Here is a 23,862-nt window from a genome sequence, read left to right as displayed (position 1 = left end):
GGTAGCCTAATGTTTACAATGAATTTATGACCATTACTAAAAACCTGCTTCTAAAGATTGTGCCTGATGAACCGGATGTCTGAATTTATTGTTAAAATAAGCTTATATGCTTACAAAGTGATTCCCTTTAAAAGATTTTCATTTTTTCATAGCTATAATGATCCAGCCTTTTATGAAGAATGCAAAATGGAATACCTGAAGGAAAGGGAAGAATTCAGAAAAACTGGAATTCCTACCAAAAAAAGGCTGCAGAAGCTTCCCACAAGCATGTAGGCAAATATTCAAATGATACTCAGTAACGCCAATGTTCATGGAAATCACAGTCACCTGAAATGATGGACTCAAAGAAGTGTCTGCTTTATCCTTAATTATGGAAATAATTTTATCTGAAATAAAGGTTTTTCTTAAACTTCAAAGTTGAGTTTATTGAATGGGATAGGAGTAAGTGGGGAATTGGCACATGGTTTACCTGGGCATAATGGGTTTATCCTTAATTATGGAAATAATTTTATCTAAAATATATTTTTTTAAACTTCAAAGTTGAGTTTATTGAATGGCATAGGAATAAGCAGGGAAATGGGACATGGTTTGCCTGGGTTGTAATGGGGTTTTTCATATAGAGAACAGCTATAGTTCTCTAACAGTGATACCAGTCTTTAGGTTTCCACATGAATCTTACTCATCAATCTATAGACTAATCATGGGACCAGAAGTAACTAAAGGAAAGCAGGAATGGAAGCCTTCAAAGGAGTTAATAACTTGGCAGTATAGCAGGATGGTCATGAACCTGGCTCCACCACTGAGGATTAACTGAGTAGGGAAATAGAGTATGTACTTGGACATACTTGGAGTCTTGGACATGGTAAATGCGCTTTAATGGTTATTAGTAGAAGTAAAGGCTTATTTGGAAACATAGATGAGGAGATAAGTGCTTGTACATGAATTAGTTTTACTTACATCTTTAATAGAAAATTTCCTAAAATGTAGTGGCATTCCTTGACCTGTTAATTCTGCTACTGAAAATATTTTAATCTTTTAAAGTCTTCTTGGGCTTCCCTGGTGGTGCAGTGGTTGGGAGTCCGCCTGCCGATGCAGGGGACGCGTGTTCATGCCCCGGTCCGGGAGGATCCCGCATGCCGCGGAGCGGCTGGGCCCGTGGGCCATGGCCGCTGAGCCTGCGCGTCCGGAGCCTGTGCTCCGCAACGGGAGAGGCCACAGCGGTGAGAGGCCCGCGTACCGCAAAAAAAAAAAGTCTTCTTTATAAGGATGAATGACCATTTTGTAACATAGTAGTGGTTTCAGGAACTAGTGTAAAAAATTTCTGTCCTGATGTAATAATTTGATCCCAGATTCAGCTTTTATATTAAAAGTTGCTTTTTTTCCTATGAGCTGTTAACTCTTCACCATAGCCATTGCAACTAGTTTCCAGGTAAGTAAAATTTTTATGTATTTACATAGTTTTTATTAAAATCACAAATAGAAATTCCTGCCTACTAGGACAAGATTTAACTGAGCCCATCGAGTTAAAAGTAAATAGGACCCTAAAGAACCATGCGATGTTCAAGTTCCACACTTTGCTCTTGAGTAGACCACTCAAAGGAACTACTTGACTCTTACTTGAAACCCAGAGAGACCACATTTTCCAGGTATACAGATCAAAAGGAGGGAGACAACAGGAGCAGACAAGCAAAGCAGATACAGCCACAGAGACCACATGGCATGGGGGTAAACAAGCCCATGCTCCTCTGGGGGCCTTTTGATTTCCTAGAGCACAGGAATTAGTTTGTTTTCAATGACTTAAGTGAGGAAAGGGCAAAATGGTTACTTTAAAAAGCTACTAAAAATATACAACTTGTGGTTATTTTATAATTATTTTAATTAGAATTAGAGGGGCCAGCTTCATTTTTATGTGGAAAATTCATCTATGTAGATGTTGCTTCCCCACAAGTGCTAGACAGACTAGGTTATAGAGTATAAAAATGTCCACTGCATGCATGGTACTCTGGGGAATCCGTCCCCGTCCACTCGGCTCTTCCTCTGGCTGGCACCCCTGCACCTCTGCTGACCCTCTCCTGTTCAGTTACAGGCCACAGATCTTCTACCCATACGATCTGCCTTCTCCAGACAGCGTTTCTGCATGAGACCATGACTGTTTTCACAGGATTCAGTCCTTTAGTGCTTGAAGCCTGAACTCTCCCCTCTACTTTGGTTCTTGTGTTCCACAGAGGTACATCCCTGCTCTAGTTATGAACTAGGTTCCACTTTAGCAGAACCTCAGTTTCCTTTTAGAGAAGATGTAACTTGTATTTTAGCTAATGGGGAGGATTGAGAGGCTTTTGTTGTTGTTATCCGTGTTCTTTTCACTCTGTTGAGTTATGGATGTGCTGAATTGGGTTATCCTTATGAAAATCTGGAGGTTAAAGAAATTTTCAAGGGAAGTCCTTTGGAGCAAGCTTCAACTAGTATGAAACAAGTCAACAAAATTTTCCATTTTAAATAAGCTACAGATGGGCCATTCTCTCACTTCTCTTTGAATCTTACCAATAACAGAAATGATCATAAAATACATTTAAAAATTTATGACTGGGAAAATTTCTTTTGGTTACCCTTTCCTAAATAGTTTTACATCATTTGTTTAGCACTCTAAACTGTCAAGAACATCTAGCATACCTGTTTGATAGCTACCCTATTGTTTAGATGCAAAAGCATTGTCTCCATTCAGAAGTTGGTTTAACAAGACAAATGTCTGTTACATGAATCAGATTAACAACCTATAATTAGTACATGACCCTGGAATATTTAGGCAAGGACAATATTTCCACTTCAATTTCAAACAAAAATAATTTATTTTAAGTAATGTCTTGGCATTGTTCAAAACATTAATCAAGCCATTATGTCATATGACTTATTTTCTTTACAAAGGAAAATGCTCCATCTTGGTTTTAAAAAAGGCAAACCAGTAAGTTACATTAGAGATTAGATATAATGTACAGCCTATGCAGCCACATGACAAATAGTTTCTGCTGCTTTGTTATTACACAGGTAGTTGCTTCCTTCAGCTAAAGCCTGGGGTCTTGTATTTGTTTTATGCATACTGGGTTTTGTTCTATTACTTGGCAGGAGATTGTACTCCCTCGAGTCAGCTGTGTTCATTGGTCAGAATAAATTCCAGCATCTGACACCAACTCCATTAATCACAGACAAGCCTGAATAAGTGAGTAAGATAATAGAAAGACAAGTATCTGGTGAATGGTGAACACTGTTTATATATGTATGCTATTCAGTTAATGTAGAAGAGATCTGAAATATTCTTTTGAGTCCAAGGTGTTTGCAACTGTCTATCAAAAAGGATAAAGGCCTTCTACATGAAACGCTTTATCTCAGGCAGAAGATGTAGGAACGGAGACATATATTACTAATATTCTTAATACCACCACCCTGAAAGAATACAGAGAAATTTCCATATGAAGCTATCCTTGTTACTTGTTATAAATGATAGGCTCTTAGAATCAAAGCGTTGGGGGACATTTCATGATTATACTATTATCATATATCAATACAGCACAGAATTTGGTTTCTAGGATTCTAATTAATTAAAAACCACTTTCTCAGTAAGTAAAATCATTACATTTCAAAACAAAGTTTAACCAGTTAATAAGCTGCTCTACGTAACAAGCAGGTGTAGACCCTTTGAAGAAAACGGCTTTATACAGTTACACACCCATTGGGATTTTCACTATAGCACTGAAGGACAGATTAGACTGAAGCCTTTGTGATACTATTCCTACTTCTAACTGGATAATGTATATGACTGTAATAGTTTATTCACACACCACATAGTTTTTCAACTGTTTCATCACTTTTTTTCAATTAAGACTTGAGGGACAGAGTTGGACAGGACAGAGTTGGCTTCAACGAGCAGATTTCAAGTCTTAAAATCCAAATTGTACTTTAAATTTTATCAACATCGTGATCATAAAATGACTTTAAATCTTATACTTTGAGACACAATACCACATATAGATGCAATAACCCAGATAATATTGTTCCACTGTAATTTCCTTATCCTTACGCATTATAAGGTCAGCAGAAATATAACCTAAGTCACATTGCCATTTCACTCCTTTATGCAACTTAAAGCAACTTAACATGCTTTTTCTCTGATACAATGGTCTCCTTTATTTTTATGAGTTAGGCATTTCACATGCTTTGTAAAACCGTGTCTGAAAACTTTCAGTTCCATTCTTCATGTGATGGGCAGAAATGTACAATTATCATCAAAGGTAGAGTTGTCATTGTGAAACACCTTAGGTTTATTAATTAGTAACACATATCTGATTCTTAGCCGGAGGGTGTTCTTTCACACTGAAAAATCAACTACATAATAGGGTACATTATGTGCAAATGTAAATACTGAAGAACTCTGCAAAAGTTTAATCAAAATCTGCTTTCAGTTTGTTAATGATTTCCCAAGAAAACCACTGAGGGAGATACAGCAACCTCGTGAGAACGTCATAAATCTCTTCATAATTAATTTTTATAATGGCAGTTTTGATTATGTTGATCCAAGTAATGCAGTGGTGGCAGGTTGGGTAAAGGCAAAGGTTTATTTTTAGTTTCCCCAAATGTTGTCTCACTTGATTTAGGAGGGCTTGGGAATACCCAAGAATTATCTTCCAGAGAATTTCTGCCATAAGAATTGTGTTCCTGAAAGTTTGTGCCATCGTGAGGAATGGATCGCTCATGATCTGTCCATGACTGGAGAGCTGCTTTCTCTGATAAAACCTTTGCATCTCCTGGTAAAGGGGAAGACGTGGCATGACAAAGAGTTTTGCTGTTTGGTGAGAGAGGGGCCTGTCTTTTGTATGTTGCAGTAAAATTCATCAAGTGCAGCTTTGTGCTGTCTTTCCCAAGGTCTTCCATGCATCCTGCTGGGGCACAAGCTGAAAAGAAAGCACAGGCTAAGCATCAGCTGTCCTGGTATTTATGATCATAAAACAGTAAACAAACACTTTGTTAATTTGGTTGATTCTAGAACTGGAAATGGACATTTCCAAGTTAGTGCGATCACTGTGGCAGTGTGACTTGAAGTTGACAGATGATCTCAGTTCTAATCCTGGATCCGCTATTTACTGACAGGGTGACACTTGACTGCTCCAGGTGTCACTTCTCTCGTCTGCAAAATGGACACAGGAATCTTGTCTCGCCCATATCATAGTGAACATGAGGAAATTCCTATTTTAAAAAGCTGGAAACCAATTCACTTAAAATACAAGTAAAGACCCTGTTCCTGGCTCTTAATATGGCTGGAGAAGGCTTGCAGAATGTTTGTGTGTCAGTGGAGACTAAGAAAGCTGTTCTTAAGTTTTAATAATTTTGTTAGATGTAATATTCCTTAGCTTAGTCAAATCTGTTTTCCATAGGTGGTCCAAAAGTAAATTTTTCCAGAAATAACTACATTGTGAATTGGTGAGACCCGACTGAAATTTGATATATATTAAAGGCTTTTATGGATAAAACAATTTAAATTAAAAGCTATAAAATCATCTCATTTCTTGTCAAATATATATAATGGTAAATGTAAGTTCTGCTATGGTCACAATATAGGTCAAAAAAAAGCAAAAAAAATGAATTTAGTAACATGTAATGGCTTAGAAAACAGACCGCTCTCCAGCTGCTGTTCAGCCACAGACAACACAAAGCAAGGGCGTGCCTCCCTCCCTCTGTACGGATACCAAGTGCCACCAAGGCCCGACTCTAGTTTTAAAGGAGAAAGAAACTGAACCACATTAAAAAATAAGCTCACTGCCCCTTTTCTTGGGAGGAGGTGACAGTGCTCAGCTTCTGGACAGGGTGACATGTGGGTCTAGAGAAAAGGTGACCTGGGCTTATCTCTGTCCACTCCGCAAAGCACTCAATTCTTTGTGGAGAGTGGTGGCCCCAGGCCTGGCACTGTCGTAGGAAACGTGCTAGAAACTTGCGGTTAAAATCCTTCACCAGCTCAGAAACGACACGACAATAAGCGTTTCCAAATGAGTAGAGAGCATTTCTCCTTAATTATTTTTTGGAAGTTCTATTTAGTATATAAGAGGCTCACTGAAAAATTACTCCATGAGTCTCATTTAAGAGAGGTCTTATTTCTACCATCAACTTAAAGTTGTCTCATATGTAACCCTGGCCACTGGAAAACCTGAGGACAAAATGAACCGTAAACTAAGTTGGGGCATGCCAAAGTACCTTATTGTTTTGCCTGGTTCGTAAGTAACTAACCCTAGAAACGGAAAGGCAATTCTGAATTTAGCTTTCTGTCCCAACATGCAACGTCCCCCCACCCCACAAGAAACATTTCTGAGGAGAACTATTTATAAAATCTCTCGTGCCCTCTTTAGGGACAATTTGAGGTGCAAATGACAGTTTTAAATTAATGATTTTTTAAAAAATAAAAAGTCACATCTCATTCCTTTAAAAATAAAGTTTACAGCATTCAAATTTACATTACACAACTTTACAGGAATACAATCATTACGTAATAAAAGGTACAAATGCACTGATTTTTCTCAGTATAGAAACAGCTTTGGCAAAGTAGCCACTACTAGTTAACACAAAACTCAGGAAAAGGTTTAATCAGCCAAGCAGTTAAATATGCAAAGCAATGAAAATTTTTGTTTGGTTGAAAGGGCTAAGTGAATATAGCATCTAGTCTCTATTCAAAACAATCTGTTCTTTAAGGAAAGAAAAATTAAGTTTACAAAAAATGAAAATAACCAAGTAACGAATCAGAGTTCTCTCTTTAAAAACAATTTAAAGAGCTACGTCTTTGGTATATTCTGTAGCACTGGAATGAAAGTAGCTTTTGGTGTCTTTTTTTTTTTTAATATATGAAGTAGTTGTGGTAAAAGGTCAACTAGAGCAAACTTAACACCTCAGCCTTGAACACATAAGCAACACTTGGCTGAGAAAAAAGCCACAAGGGGAAAAGAATACAGTACTGAAGAAACACACATCAGCAACACCTTTATGTGTGAAGTTGACCAGTATGAGGCTGAAGCCAGAGCAGAGAATGGGTGGCTGTGAATAGACTACATATACTTTGGCTTATCAAACTCATTTGATGAGATTTCGATAAGATACGATAACGAGTTGCTCTTTGAGCAGTTTGGCTGGAATCAGTGGTTTCCGGCAAACCCTGACTTGCCTTTCTTGATTGCAGTTGGGGTTTTCAGCTTTCTTAGCAGTTCAGCTTGTACTTGAGTCACCAGATGTAAATTAGACATTTCTCTCTTCAGTTCCCAGTATGCACTTTGCATATTATCACTGAAATACAGGGTTGTTTTTTTTTTAAAAAAAAAGTTAACGGTTATTATTCTCTGTGGAGAGAAGGGAATAACTTTAAAATAGAAATGAGCTTATCTTCATTTCTGCTCAAATTGTTGTGAAATAATACAAATTAAACAAAACATCCTCATTAAATAATTAAAATATTTAAATAGAGCATTATAACAAGTGAAAAAATCTTATTCACAATAACACTGACCTAATTTTTATCAATTAACTGAACTATATTAAACAGAAGGGTATTATAAAAAGTATTCTAACCAACGAGTTTAATAGTGCTCTCCTCAGGACTGAGATTTTATGATAGCCTATGATGTGCAGTGGCGTTAATATATTTAATAGTAAGGAATATGGTCTTCACTTGCAAATCTGATCAAGAATAGGGCTTCCCTGGTGGTGCAGTGGTTGAGAGTCCACCTGCCGATGCAGGGGACACGGGTTCGTGCCCCGGTCCAGGAAGATCCCACATGCCGCGGAGCGGCTGGGCCCGTGAGCCATGGCCGCTGAGCCTGCGTGTCCGGAGCCTGTGCTCCGCAGCGGGAGAGGCCACAGCAGTGAGGCCCGCGTACCGCAAATAAATAAATAAATAAATAAAGTGACATTCATTCATGGATGGATTTTGAATTTGTATTTATCTTTTGATTATTCTGTTCTGATGTTGTGAATTGAAATGCTGTTATCAATTCTGAATGTACACCGAAGCCCACATTAAAATTTAGGTTTCATGCATTCCAGTCTTTTATGTTTGACTGGGCTGTCTCATATTGTTGGTTCTAAACCAATGTGACATGACAGCACAAGACATGAAGAGCCAGCTGATTTCCTGGTAAGGGAAAAGGAGCTGGAGAGAGGATTATATGAAACAGAAATAAAAACTTCACAAATACCTCTCATTTTACCTCAATTATCTGAAAAGTTATAAATCAGTTATTTTGAACCTAATTTTATTGAGTTTCATCTTCCATTAAGCATTCTTATTTGCATATTCATGATTTTTTTTAGGTTCTTAGTTGCCAACTAAATAAATCAAAATCTTCAACACATACGTAAGAACAACTGATCTCATAGTGTTCAAACAACCCTACTGCCTCTTAAAGATATTATTCAAATTTACATTACACAACTTTACAGGAATACAACAACTGATCTCATAGTGTTCAAACAACCCCTATCTTAAAGATATTAGTATAATTTTAGTAATAATGAAATCAAATTAAACAAACATGTCACGTCATGCTTCAATTTCTGTCTAGCTATAAACAAAAACCTTTAAACAAACTACAAGGATAACACTCTTCATATCTAAATCTAATATCTTATTCTAATTATGGAAACAACAGATATATTCAAAAACAGTTATTTTGAATTATGGCATTCCTTTTTTGTCAAAATATTCCCATTCCACTCAGACTATAATTCTTTCAATAGGAGCAGGAGAATAAACTTTATACTGCTTTTGAGAAAAATCTACTTGTTTTAATCTGTTGTAACGTCATTTGTTAACCAGTTGTCTATTAAAAAACACAGGGATTTTTGCAGGTTTTTGATAGGTGTGAAATAATTACTTCACAAAAATTAGTTAACCACCTCTGCTTCGGCAGTCAACATCTGAGCTGTGTGCTACAATGAGTGTCTCACATAGGAACTGTCTGAAGTGTGAAGAGTCAGTGGTTCCTTGGTGCAATTCTGGGCATTCAGCATGCTTCCCAAAAAGAGTTACTCACATTACGTAGCAGCTAAGTGTAAACACTGTACATGTGCTAATTCATGCAGACAGTCATGATATGAATCATACAGATTAAAAACAGTGGCTTGAGATTGTAAATCAGTACCTGACTTGGAGAAAAGCAAGTACAGTACTCAAGACAGTGTTTGGATACTGGAATATCAAACATTGCATCATTCAAAATAGCTACCCATATAAAATAAGAGAAAATTATAATAGAGGTGTTAATGCAGCACTAATACACATTTTCCAATTCAATTTAATGAAGACTGCTTATAAATTAGGTGACACCAAAAACTAGGTCACCTAGTTTAACATATGTCTAATCTTTTTCTTTGGCCCTTAATGTCACCTGAATAGAAAACTACAGATATAAAAAACTAAAATTATTACTAAGTATAAGCTCTCCCTCTTGTGGATAACAAAGTAATGGCAGTTACTTTACACTTCATTTATATTAAAGTGCTATAGTCTTCAAAGTGTGTTAAAATTTTTTAAATTCTACTTGAACAAATCATTGCTTAAGTAAGACTGGACAATTGTCATCCACAGATCTTTAGCAGAGCTCCAGCTAACCTTTACTTATCCAGGTATTTTTGAGCCTATAAACTGTTCCCCTTCTACCTCCCACCAGCTGGGAATATAAATTAATTTTGCTTTAAATACCATACAAGCAAAATCCTAATGATATATATACTTGTGTACAAAGAACTCATAAAGCTACTTGAACACTGAGATGCAACACCAAAGCACCCCAAATGAAAACCCTAAGAAATAAGACAGATGAGACAAAAAGTTAACAGTGGTTGAGCATGTACTATGTGCTAGACAGGCACCTCACCCGGTTCTCACACAAACGCGGCAACCTGGGAGCTCACTTCACACACAAGGAAGCAGGTGCCGGAGAACTTCCTGACTAACAAGCTGCTGTTCAAAGCTGCCTTTCAGCTATCCAGTCCTGTGACTGACTGCTGCCCTTTGTGGGTAACATTTTTCAAATCATCATAACCTTCAGCTTCATCACATTTGCCAACTACTGACTTCCAACACAACCTTCTTCGTCCCAGTATAAAATTCCACACCTCTAAATTTTAAACGTAATGAAACCTGCTTATCCACATCTCAACAAGGGGGCATGTGTCCAGCTTACATAGTAAAAACTATGTAAAAGCTCAGTTTTCTTAATTGACACTGTACGTTCAACTCTTTAATACTGAATGTTCCTTGTATAAGAAAAATCTACTTGATTTTGTTTTTTTTACTTCAGCCCTATTTTTCTTTAGCTTTTGAAAATTTATTGAACTATTACATTCCCCAGAGGAATTAAAATGAAAGTATGGGATAGTCTTAGCCAAGAACTAGAGACTTTGAAATGTATATCTTGACAACTGTGATTTCTTCAAACAAGCATCTTTCAAATATTTTTAATTGTAAGGCACAGCAGGCAATCATTTTACACTACAACCCATATTCTGTTATGTTCTATTCTGTTTTCTTATTTTTAAAATGCTTGTCTTAACTCACAAAATTTCATGATCAACTAAGGCAACACAGCACAGTGTGAAAAACACTAACCTAATCCCTATTTTCTAAACCAAGAATTTGCATCTGAAGAAGTTACCCCATACCTAGATCTGGCTTAAGAACTGAAGGCAACAACATAAAGGTAACCCCAACTAGTACACTGGCAGGACATTGGCCAAGTTTCTGATGGGCAGGGCTGTTACTGTTAAATGATACTGTATACAATGAGGAACATATAAAAGGCCTCCAGTAATTAACATGTTCACTCAGGAAACAATATGGTACCACCTTGTTCCCCTGGCAATATGATGGAGGAAATGCAAAAAAGGAGGTGTTCCAAAAAGGGGAGTTTTCCAAATAACTGGAAAATAATCCTTAAAAATACCTGAACTTTTAGTTAATGGTTTTATGGAAACATTCCTACGTGCTTCTCTAATATAGTAAACTTAATTTATCATCTGAATTGTTCCATTTAGAAGTGGATGATGTAACTTAAAGACTAATAAAACATAGGACTATAAACCGTGAATAGGTATAAATGATAAGGTAAAGGAAAAACAAGATAAAATGCAGTCAGGAATGAGGCTAACATAAAAATGCATGATATAAAGTTTACCAAGGGTAAGCTACAGTTTGGTTATTAGTTTTCTAGTTGCTAACCAGAAGAGGGAGAGCTAATCAGTTCTGCAATCCACACTGCTATGGGTCTGCAAACACAGAAATGTACTTGAGCACTGGGGAGCCATTAGGACCCGCTTTAATTACACAGTTCTTTAACATACAGAAACTCTTAGACTGAACTTAATTCATTCTAAAAGCTTTTTCTCAGTTGATACCCTGAATTGATACTGAGCTTTAGAGAATTCAAAACTGTACTTCAAAGCCACAATTACATAGTTCTCAGCCTCAGAAACCAGACTCATCTCTTGGGGCCTTCCTCCTCCTCCAAATCCTGGCCTAGAGATCCTTCACTGTCTTTTTAGTTATATGATGCCTTCAAACACACATCTTTTTGGTGGGTGGCGGACAACTTTTCAAGTTATTCTCAAAAGAAGTGATCCAAATTATGTAACACTGCCCATGAATGGAAGCAGAAGCCCTGTTCTATACCATGTACTTCTAATAAACTATATAAGCCCTTTTATTTGACCTACTGATTCTAACATGCTTCTTTCCAAAAATGGTTTAAGAAGGCTTATAAAAATGACAAATACAACAAAATTAATAAGGGGAAACCTAGGTTGACAGGAAGAAAGAAGGTAACTGACATAGAAGACACCTTGGAAAAATAATTCACATGGACGCTATACTAGACACATGTTTTAAAAAAAGGAAAAACTTCCTTGCTGTATATTTAGATGAAAGTTGAAGGTATAAGTGAACTACTGTTTGAATGGCAGGGCTGAGAAGCTGCAATAGAGACTCTGGCCCATGACGCCTATAATACTTACTGCTGGCCCTTCACACAGGAAGAGGGGCTGCACCATGTTTCCTCATACTGTTTTCCCCAACTGAGCATTTCTCTCCATTAGATTTTTGATAGGAAGAATAGGTATGAGATAATTCAGTAAATTTTGGAAGCCAAACGAGCAAACCATGAAGTCAAATGAGTATGTTTCATTGGGTGGAAGCATCCAAGGAGAGAGGGGATGTTAACATAGCAGAACAAAAATTATCAGATAAAACAATGCACTTATGTTACTTAAATAAAAATGATATATATATTTGAGAAAAAAAAGGGCCGAAGTAGCATACATGAACTCTGATAGCTACTTTTATTCTTACCCCAAGAGGACAGTTCTCTTAAAATTCATGTCATTATCAAAGAGTAAGGCTGTCCAAGTTTGCCCTTAAGACAAAGTGATATTGCTGTGTATGAAAATGCATAATTCTTCATGTAAAAATCAGAATTACAGAATACTTTTGCACAACTAGCTCCCTAAAATCCTATCTAAAATATTACTGAATGTTCAAAAATTTTATCTAAGGCATCACAATGTGCACCTCTCTACTGCCCAAGTTCAAGCCTGTTGTTAAGGAACAGTTAAATATTTTTTATAAATACATTGTGATCAGAAATTACATGCAGTACCCAAATAGTGTCAACCTGTTTTTAAGGTTAAATCATAACAGAAATCTATGTACCTATACAAAGTGGCCTACAGAATAATAATTATTATTATATAATGTATTATTATTGAATGCTGAAGGATGTTCATACCTTGAAATGCTTAGTCTTTGGAGATCTCTGCTCTTCAGATTGTCTTCCTGAGATGGATACTGTCATTGTTTAAAAAACAGTTTAAAAGTTGTAATTGTTACCTTCTATTTATTCTCAATACTTTATTACCCTACACGTGCTTCAGCTTTTACAGAATACATCTGTAACTGTACAGCATAAAACTAGTATCTTATATTCAATTTTAATGAAATAACTCCAAATTTATACAGGTATTTCTAAATCATTTCCAATTATTTAAAGTCATTAATGCTTTAATTTTCTTTAAAAAATACACTTGCTCTCACATAAAAGACCTTGGAGTCTTACAAAATGTATTTCTGATGATACCAATCTGAAATCTATATTCAAAAAAGGGTAACAAATTGATCAAATTACTGTTTCTTCAGGTATAGCTGAGTGAATTCCACCAGAAAATGGAAGTTTATTGGTATTTCACTTTTTGATATTATTACAAAGAAGTACCAAAATTTAACAGGTTGTTTAAAAAGATTAACATAAATTTCTTCTTTCCACAAGAAAATGACAGGGAAAGGACTTCATAAAGTCCTTATATACTTCCAAGTTTTAGTAGTTTAGGTTATAGATGACAAAAAGAACCTATAAAAGATATTTAAAAGTGGACTTAATACATTTAAGATAACTCTGTAACACACTTGTTTGCAATGCATTCAATTCAGGGTCTATAACAAATAAAAATGACTACCACAGGCACTAATTCTATTAGCAGAAATGGCCAGTATAAACTAAGAAAACAAAATTTAACTTTACCATTTCTTATTTATATAATCTAAATGATATTTTTTAAAGTGGAACACTAAAAAGCCACAAAAGGACTTCATAAGTCCTCTGAGTTTGGGAGTGTAAAATATCAAAATGTACTACAGAGGGCTTCCCTGGTGGCGCAGTGGTTGGGAGTCCGCCTGCCGATGCAGGGTACGCGGGTTCGTGCCCCGGTCCGGGAGGATCCCACGTGCGCGCGGAGCGGCTGCGCCCGTGAGCCATGGCCGCTGAGCCTGCGCGCCCGGAGCCTGTGCTCCGCAGCGGGAGGGGCCGCAGCAGTGAGAGGCCGGCGAACCGCAAAAAAAAAAAAAAATGTACTACAGAAGTTAAAGTGTCTTTGGATCTGATTGTTCAGAAAATACCAACTAAATACTGTAAATGATTTAGTTGCATCTCAGGGAGCCCTGTGGAGAGGGAAAACAGAACTGGCCCACAAGTCAGAGGAAGTCTGACCACTAACAAAGCACATAACCTTGGACATTTTCCTTTCCTGTTCCTCATAGGAAATGAAGGAATCAGATCAAGTCACTTTTCGTTTCTCTGTATAATTAATTAAAAATACACATTTTAATTAGTGTATACTTATACATATACGCACAATGGAAACCTTCCTTGTTTTTTGTTTTTTTTTGGTGGTACGTGGGCCTCTCACTGTTGTGGCCCCTCCCGCTGCGGAGCACAGGCTCCGGACGCGCAGGCCCAGCGGCCATGGTTCACAGGTCCAGCCGCTCCGCAGCATGAGGGATCCTCCCGGACCGGGGCACGAACCTGCGTCCCCTGCATTGGCAGGCGGACTCTCAACCTCTGTGCCACCAGGGAAGCCCAATCTTACTTGTTTTTAAAGCCAATGATAGTAAACAAAACAAAACAAAAAACCTAACAGTTTTGCTTGGTGAAGTATTTCTCCAGCTACCACCTAACAATTCAGAAAATCTAACGTAAATTAGTAAAAAGCACAAAGGAATTGTCTCTAATACTCAAAGACCCTGTCCCTGGCCAGTCATCAGTTTGCCATGTTCTAAAGGCAGTAATGGATATGTTTCCCAACTTGTGCCATCTGATGTTGGAGTTTCACATAAATGGGCCCATAGCGACAAAATCCTCGGAAACACTGTTCAAGTTAAATAGGTTCCTGTACTTCAGGACTGCTCAGAACCTTTAGTACACACAGCACACTGTGCATCTCCAAAGAGGCTGTCATTGGCTACCTTAGGCATCTACACCAACTCCATTTACTGAGCCAGTGTTTCCTACGCTTCAGTCCTAGTGGTCTGTTTTTCTAAAAGGATCCACTGTTCTGAATATAAGTGACTGGAAAACTGGAGGATACAGAAAGTAAAGAAGGCCCATAGTGGAAATGACCCTGGAACCTTGACCTCATTTAATACCAAACAATCAACTGAGCTCACTAAGTACTTTAAAAAAAAAGCAAAGCCCCCAAAACACCACTATTCTGTCCATGTAGGATGCTATTTCACACTTCAGAAGGTATTATAAAATATGTTTCACAGAAAGTACCATCTTAAAAATATTTGTAAGTATGGCTACAGTAGATATAAGATTATTAATGTGAAAATAAATTTTCTCTCCATAGCTTGCTCTTTGACTCCCATATCCAAGAGGACTCTGACCAGTAACACCTTTGAAACAAGACTGAAATGTACACATCCCACAATACCAAGATTTAAACTTGGAACCCTTGATAAATTGATAAATTTCCACTCCATCTTTCCTTGGTTCATATCTCTATATTAGTTGTGAGCATTTTTGACTTTAAATCTCCCCTCCTCCAGCCAAATAAATTCCTATGAAGAAGGGACCGTGTCTTAAATCCCCTTTTCAAAAAACAAATTCCTCCCTTCCCTCACCTTCAACTCTTAAAGTTTCTTAGTCTCAGCAACAAAGACTCAGCAATAAAGCAACATCATCAGCAATAAAACAAGTGATTTCTAAAGTTTCTTCTACCTTCAAGTCTGTTTCTGTGATTTGTGAAAGATCAATTAAACTAAAAGCAAATTTATCCTCTAGCACCACCTAGTGGAAAACAAATAATAAGAACTGAACTGTATTAACACATATACACCCCTAAAGCGCTTTTCTGGATTACCCTAATTAAAATTTTTGAAACACATTCACTTATTGAATACCCTATGTACTAGGCACCACGCTGCTTAGATATTTAATGTCAAGTTTATAGAAAAAAGTTCAGTTAAATGAGTTTGCTAATGTCACAATAAGCAACACAATCATGAACCAAGTTTTTATGATTCCATGGTTCTGCTTCTTACTCTATAAGGAGATATCCATTATTTATAAACGCTATCAAATCATTTCAAGTAGAAAGTATATACTGACAATTGTAATTCAGAGCTTCAAGATGCAGATCTTTTCCTGCAAGCACATCTTTTTAAAAGAAGCCTCTCAAGGGCTACGGGCAACTGGGCTTGCAGGACAGGATGCTGGAAGCTGCTAAAGGAATTGCGCATGTGATCACGGGTGCAAAGCTAGGAAAATCAACTTCAGATGTCAAGTAGGAAAAACAATTTTTTTTTTCTCTAATGGGAGGTGATAGTAATTTTTATAGTGGGTGTTTCCCCTTTATCAGGCCTGGGGGCTCCAAATCAAGTTCTCACTGTCCAGTTCAGAGGAGTTCACTGGGTAAAGGCCAAGGTAGGATGCTATATTATTCTTAATGCCTGTCTCATTCTTAACCAGTGGTCACCTTCAGTAAAGACCACATTACAGACGAGAGACCTGTTGGCTCATCTAAGGACACTTGGGACTCAGGGCAGAGTGCTGGCTGGCAGTCAGGAAGCGTGGGCGGAGCTCCTCTTTCAGATGGTGGCTGCTCAGAAGAACCTAGGGTGGGGACATAGCTCCTTAGTAGTGCTGGATAATCTGATGGGCAAAATGTTGACCTGAGAAATAATTATCTACGTGGCTACCTTAGTTTGAAATACATAAGTGTATAGAATGTATATAATGGCTATTGAACTCCAGACTATTAAACTTTTCAATTTCTTGTAATAATTATTTTAAACTTTGTGTTTGGAGCATTGCTCCCACACTGCTCTGCTTCTCTATCATTCCTTCTTTTTATTCTCAGCATTGTCATGACATTGAAAACATTTATCCAAGCTCTTCTGAACCCAATGTAAAGTTGTCCCTCAGTATCCTATCCACGGGACACTGGTTCTAGGATCCGCAGTGGGTACCAAAATCTGCGTATGTTCAAGTCCCACAGTCGTCCCTCTGTATCCTTGGGTCAGCATCCGTGGATTCAACCAACAATGGATAGCATAGTCTACAACCTGTGGTGGCCTCGATCCACAGATGTGGAACCCATAGATACCAAAGACCGACTGTATACTTACTGAAAACAATCCTTGTATAAGCTTGTATAAGCAGACCTCCACAGGTCACAACCCCATTGTCCAGGGATCACTGTATTAGTAGACAGACTCTGGGTGAGGACCCGAGAGGCAACTTGTGTTTCAGTGGATGACTTCAGGCTAACCACACTTTAGCAGCTCAAGCAGGGTTTTTGTTTTGCTCCCCACCCCCACCCCCCCGCTCCACCAACCCCAATTCTTGCATTCTCAGCTATTAGCTGAAAATTAAAGTTGCTCCAAAAGTATTAGACTTCTGAGAATTAGTGGATGCTGTAAAGTTTTGTTTTAGTAATTCTAAAAGCAAGTCTCCTGTCATGTCTAAATTAATCAAATTATTACGTTAAATGAAGTGGGAAACTTAAAACCTGAGTTCTCTTTAAACTTTACAGAGAAAAAAATGACTTAAGGAAACTGAAGGAAAAGAAGTCTGAAAGAACAGCTTTAATAAATTAATAAACTAATAAGGTTTTTAAAAATTAGCTTTTAAACAACAAAATCATAATATAATTCTGGGATTATGCTAAAAGTATAGTTATCATATTTTAGCAAAAATGATTAAAGGGGAAGATAAAGGTGAATTTTCAGATAATGTGACTCTCTAAGTAGTTATAATTTATGTCAACTCTATGATTTAACACTTAGTAATAAATCCTACATATGATGCACACATATGCATGCTGAATTTCTCAATTTAATAATTCTGTAATACCGTTTGTTTGGCTTTTTGTAGCTCTATTTTGAGATCTCTACATTCCTTCCTCATCAGTTCCAGTTCTTGTTCCAAACCATGGATCTTCAGGTCACAGCTCAACTTTTCCACCTCCCAGTTGGATGAAGGTGGATTTAAATTTCTTATCACTACAAAAAGGATGGACATTAAAATTGTTATTTCTGACTTCTACATTGGTTGCAATTCGAAAAAGATTATGCCAATAAAATGCAGGTTAAAAGAAAAACCAATATAAATAATGAACAATTACTAAGTTTCTGAAAAACAGTAATTACTTTCATGTATCTATGCTAATAAGAAATCTAGCAATCTTATTTTAGAATGTATTAATTACCCCTATCCCTGATTTTTGGTTTAGGTTAAAGAGCAAATTTGTCAGCCTGAAACTTTAAAATATACAACACATATCAAGCATATGCTGAAATTATATATGGATGAATAATCTATATACGTCAAGGTTGAGAGTGATAAGAATTAAATGAAGTGAGTGAACTGATGCTCACTCAGCTCATCACTCCATCTAGTCCCTTTAGAAAGTATAAAGTTTGACCATCAGGCCTAGAACATAACTTCCGAACAATTTTATTCATAAACATTCCACTGTACAAACTCAATACCACTGGATATGGACTAACCCTTGACTTGGTTCCTTAGGCTCTGTATATAGAAAAAGACCCAATCAGCTGCCATGAGAGATCTCACCTCAACCTCCCATCAAAAGGTCTCTCAGAGGCCTACTCGTCAGCTTGTCTCATCAGAATGAATGTGCATGGGAGCAGGCTAATACCCATATCTCCCACTCTTAACTTTTCAACATAGCATCTCATCTGCACATTGGTAACAACCTTTAGAAATTGGGGCGGGGGGAAGCAACTGTAACTACTCAATGACAGGGCATCTAGCAGTGGGCAAGAGGCTTTGGAGAGGATGGGGTTCTACTCCTTTCTTCATCTACTTCACTGCAAACTAGCCCTGAATAAAAACCATCAAATTTTCTCTAGGAAAAGTACAATTTATATCCAAGGAAAAGTTAAAAGTTGATACTTTGTAAAAGCAGAGCAATTAATATAAGCCTAAAAATTAAAAAATAAGTCCTTAGAATACAGATATAGCAAACTGATCATGGATATAACACAGGAATGGAAAAATGTATTAATTGCGTTAGAATAATTATAACACGTTTAAGTGGCCTACCCTGCTGAGTTTCCACCTCTGTCCTCAGCTGGAGGAGTTCTACTTCTTTAGATTGTAGCTGTTCATTCAATACTTTCAAAGATTCAGAGTTGTCTTTATTCTAGTTAAGTAGAGAAAATGCCAAATTACATTCAATAAAATCTATAGGTTGGTATTATATATTAATTTTCAGGTAGATGTTGAAAAAACTGATTCTATCCTTTGAAAAGCAAGGTGGGAAATGAACTCAGTTTTTCACTAATCTTTTTCTAACTTAGGACATATTATTCACTGGCTTTTTAAAAAAAACACAGTGATAAACTCTACTAAGTCATGATTTTTCAAAAGAAGTTAGTGGTGTTAGATGTACTTCAGACCTAAACATCAAAAAAAAACAAACAAACAAAAGGACCTAAACATCATTACATATTGAGTACATATTTTGTATAGAAATAACTTACAAATATTCCTATCAACATTCTCTATTTTTGCCTTGACCATGCAAATTTTTTATCTAATAAGTGTAAATATCTCATTTCTAATTTTAACCTCTTGAAGGAGAAAACTCATTTACAACATACAGATACCATCCTTTTCAAACCAACTTACCATTTTATCCAATTTGCTCTTCAAATTATCTCTGTCAATGCAAACCTCTCGATATGCATGGTAGGCCTTATTTACTTGTTCTCGTCCCACAGAACTTGTTTCTTCATCCTTTCGAGCTCCTATAAGCTAATGGTATAAAATTAGAAGACAAGGCTTAAGAGGACGTTCTACATAAGAAAATAAGTCAGTCTTCTATGGCTGCACGACTTACCTTAATTACTCTAATGCAGGGAATAAAGCCTGGACCTTAATTACTCTAATGCAGGAATAAAGCCTGGACTACAATTAAGTGAACATTTCACTTCCACACAATTAAGCTTTACTGATTAAGAAAGTAAAAAGTACAGAACGGATACTTTTAAAACTCTTCTTTCAGGCTTTTACTTAATCAGTATCTTATACTTTGTAGTAACTATTTATAATATTAATTCGTCACACTAAACACAGTACAGCATTCTTTCATAGTGCTTATGTGTTTCCAAGCCAGCACACAGTATTTAATTTCCATCATCAGAAAAATATCAAGTTAGTGTGTACTTGACATTTTAAGGAATAGACGTGTTAGTTCAATTCCTATATTATTCCAGAAGAGAAATTATTAGGATTGTTGGTCACAAAGTACAGAAATATTTCCAATGTTACTTATACCAAATCACATTTTTCTATTGACTTTTAGAATAAACCTAACTACAAGCTCCAAAATGTTACCTTTTGTCACTCTATCCAGTATGTCACAATTTTATTTAATAGTCATTAAGAAAATTCATACGAATACAAAGAAATTGATTATTTTTACAACTGAGTCTTTTCTTACTTCCTCCAAATGAGTGAAACTCTACCAAGCCCTATCCTTAAGTTTTTATAACTAGATCATTTCCTTCCCCCTTTGTGCAAGCTGCTGTCTGTAATGTACCACTACACTGAAGATCTAAGGATCATAAACTATGATCTGAAGAAAAATGAACTAAGTTAAACTTTAAAAATAAATGGATGTGTGAGGAAGATTTCCCAATAAATGGATAAGTGAGGAAGATTTCCCAATAAGCTAAGTAGATCTGATGATTTATAACTGAATCAGCTACCTTGCTTATGTATTCTATAACAGTTTCTGCATTAAAAGGTGTAAACAGAAGACATTAATTCATCAGTTAAATGCATTCTTATTACGTGTGTTCAAGAACAAAGGAGAATGTTGAGGTAAAGATGTCAGTTGTGGTAAAATTTTAGTACTGACGAAAACGTTATTAAACGTATCAGAACAATGTTCCAGGAACTTCTTCCTTTGACACTTCATTTCCTTTGTTGGTATATAATTTTTTGCACATATTAAAAAATCCTGAATAAAATACATACAGCTATGAAGGTAAGGCAATCTGATAAAAAGAGGTAAGAAAAATATTTGAACTTTAATCCCTTCATGTTGTTAATCCTATTCTGCAAATATTCACCAAGCACTATGATAAGTGAAACACAGTAGGCTAAGTAAAATGCCCAGGGTTTTGAGATTAGCAGTGAGTTATCCTTAGAAATTTGGTACTCATGGAAGACAGAGCAGAAAAATATTTAAAATTTCAAATGCTTTGAATTATTAAGTCACAAACATAATGAAGGTAAACAGATAAATTACCTTTTCTTCCAAAACTCTTATTCTTTTTTTTAAGAAAGAGTTCTCTTTCTCTGAATCCTTAAGTCGTTTTTTGATGTCTTCATATGCAGTGACAAGGGCAAAATGTGAAGCAACAGATTCATCTCCTGAATATATTGAGACTGGAGTCACTGTATCTCTCCTATGGGCTTTTTCATGATTCAGAATGCAGATATCATCTTCTACCAGTGCATCCATGACAGCTATTTAAAAACATAAAATAGAATGTCTCATTGAATAAATGAGCAGAAAAAAGAGGGTATATTTGGAATAATGTGAATATTGGGGAAATGTTTTAAAACTCATTTCTTTTTCATTTTTTTATTGAGATACAGTTGATGTATAATACTATGTAAGTTTCAGGTGTACAACACAGTGATTCACAATTTTAAAGGTTATATTCCATTTATAATTATTATAAAGTATTAGCTATATTCCCTGTGCTATACAATATATCCTTGTAGATTATTTATTTTATACATAATAGTTTGTACCTCTTAACCTCCTACCCCTATCTTGCCCCTCCCCCATTCCCTCTCCTCACTGGTAACCACTAGTTTGTTCTCTATACCTGTCTCTTTGTTATATTCACTAGTTTAGTTTTTAGATTTCACATATAAGTGATACCATACAGTATTTGTCTTTCTCTGTCTGACCTGTTTCACTAAGCATAATACCCTCCAAATCCATCCATGTTGTTGCAAATGGCAAAATTTCATTCTTTTTTATGGCTGAGTAGTATTCATTCCATTGTACATATATACCACATCTTTTTTTCTCCATTCATCTGTCAATGGATACTTAGGTTGCTTCCACATCTTGACTATTGTAAATAGTGCTATGAACACTGGGGTGCATGTATCTTTCTGAATTAGTGTTTTTACTTTTTTTGGATATATACCCAGGAGTGAACTTGCTGGGTCATATGGTAACTCTATTTTTAGTTTTTTTGAGAAACCTTCATACTCTTTTCCATAGTAGCTGCACCAATGGCTTCTTGATGATAGCCATTCTGACAGATGTGAGATGATATCTCATTGTAGTCTGAATTTGCATTTCTCTGACGATTAATGATGCTGAGCATCTTTTCCTGTGTCTGTTGGCCATCTGTATTTGGAAAAATGTCTATTCAGGTCTTCTGTCCATTTTTTAATCAGGTTGTTTGTTTTTTTGATGTTGAGTTGTATGAGGTATTTACATATTTTGGATATTAACCCCTTATCGGTCATAACATTTGGAAATATTTTCTCCCATTCAGTAGGTTGTCTTTTCATTTTGTGGATTATTTCCTTTGCTGTGAAAAAGCTTTTAAGTTTATTTAGGTCCCATTTGTGAATTTCTGCTTTTGTTTCCTTTGCTTTAGGAGATAGATCCAAAAAAAAATACTGCTATGAATTATGTCAAAGAGCGTTCCGACTGTTCTCTTCTTTATGGTTTCAGGTCTTACATTTAAGTCTTTAATCCATTTTGAGTTTATTTTTGTATATCTTGTTAGAGAATGTTCTAATTTCATTCTTTTACATGAACCGTCCAGTTTTCCCAGCACCAGTTATTGAAGAGACTGTCTTTTCTCCATTGTATATTTTATTTTAAAAAATTTTGTTTTTTACTTAAGTATAGTTGATTTGCAATGTTCTGTTAGCTTCAGGTATACAGCACAGTGATTCAGTTTATGTATATATAATATGCGCGCGCACACACACACACACGCCTGTTACGTTTGTTTTGCTTTATTTCAGACAACATGAATACTAAGGGAAGGTTTTGTTTGTTGTTTTCAGGGTCTGGTCTTCCATCATTGTCTATTTGCTTTTCTGATTTTATAACTGAAAGCTTCCAATTGCTCTCAACTAAAGTCAGAGTTTGGCATGTCCAGTGATTTGTTTATATCTAGGATTATAGGAAAGTTAGGCAAAAATAAATGTGTTTACTACAAATCTGAGTAGTTGAAACCTATGATTCAGTCATTCTTCACCAACACCAATTTAACAATTTCTAACCATGTAGGACAACTCCTTAAGTTAGATTCTTTGCCAGTTTATCAAGAAAGTTGAAAAATACCCCAATATGCCCCCAAAATGGCAGATCCTCATAACCATAATTAACTCCTGCTGCTTCCAGTACAAAACTGCACTTTCTCCTAATGATGGATAAAGAGTAAAGTTTTCTTCCTCTGAACGGTTTACTTTTTCCTCTCTGGATTCAACTCTGTTCCAAAATAACAGTAAACATCATTCGAATCACATTGCTAGTAGCTGAAATCCTCATATTTCCTTTCCAAAAGGAAAGTATGGGTTATTCCCATACTGCAAACCTCAAGTAGGCATATGTGTCTCTATCTAACACTCTTTCACACACACATTATATCTTAAAAGAGGAACCAGCAGAATAAGAGCACATGGCTAGTTAAGTGATAGGATACAGTCTAGCTTAAGGAGAAGTAAAATTGTGCCTATCTTAGACATCTGACTTAAATCAAAATATCTTACTATCCAACCAAATGGACAGGATTTATTCAACTGGAATCATTCTTTTTTTCCCTAAAGACAGCTGAAAAACAAACTGCTCTACAGAGTTGAAACAGATGGTGTCCCACAGTTTGTGCACTTTGAGGATCCAAGCCTATATGCTTTTGCTTTACGCGAAGTTCTAACTAGGTCAGCAGTGTGACTTCCTACTCATTCATTTTTATCATGAAACAATCAT

At 36.3% G+C, this 23,862-nt stretch overlaps 2 protein-coding genes across 7 annotated transcripts in view; one reads left to right on the top strand and one right to left on the bottom strand.

The window, feature by feature from the left end:
• Positions 1–410, top strand: part of CMC1 (C-X9-C motif containing 1) — a 76,795-nt gene extending 76,385 nt beyond the window's left edge. For all 5 annotated transcript variants that reach the window (XM_060308981.2, XM_060308980.2, XM_060308983.2 and 2 more), the window contains one exon: positions 153–410. In XM_060308981.2, coding sequence (XP_060164964.1) covers positions 153–273 — 121 coding nt within the window. In that variant the 3' untranslated portion in view covers positions 274–410. The remainder of the gene's footprint in view (positions 1–152) is intronic.
• Positions 411–2,822: 2,412 nt separating this feature from the next.
• AZI2 (5-azacytidine induced 2) overlaps positions 2,823–23,862 on the bottom strand; it is a 36,658-nt gene continuing 15,618 nt past the window's right edge. The window contains exons 2-8 of one of the 2 annotated variants that reach the window (XM_030830017.3): positions 21,139–21,359; positions 19,512–19,637; positions 18,924–19,023; positions 17,709–17,857; positions 12,807–12,865; positions 7,196–7,314; positions 2,823–4,943 (exon numbers count right to left, since the gene is read on the bottom strand). In XM_030830017.3, coding sequence (XP_030685877.1) covers positions 4,531–4,943; positions 7,196–7,314; positions 12,807–12,865; positions 17,709–17,857; positions 18,924–19,023; positions 19,512–19,637; positions 21,139–21,354 — 1,182 coding nt within the window. In that variant the 5' untranslated portion in view covers positions 21,355–21,359 and the 3' untranslated portion in view covers positions 2,823–4,530. The remainder of the gene's footprint in view (positions 4,944–7,195; positions 7,315–12,806; positions 12,866–17,708; positions 17,858–18,923; positions 19,024–19,511; positions 19,638–21,138; positions 21,360–23,862) is intronic. The other variant, XM_060307381.2, reaches the window with a different exon arrangement.

Source organism: Globicephala melas, chromosome 11 (genome assembly GCF_963455315.2).
Source record: "Globicephala melas chromosome 11, mGloMel1.2, whole genome shotgun sequence".
NCBI lineage: Eukaryota > Metazoa > Chordata > Mammalia > Artiodactyla > Delphinidae > Globicephala > Globicephala melas.
The sequence above is the reverse complement of the archived record's forward strand: the minus strand, read 5'-3'. Positions and strand labels throughout refer to the sequence as shown.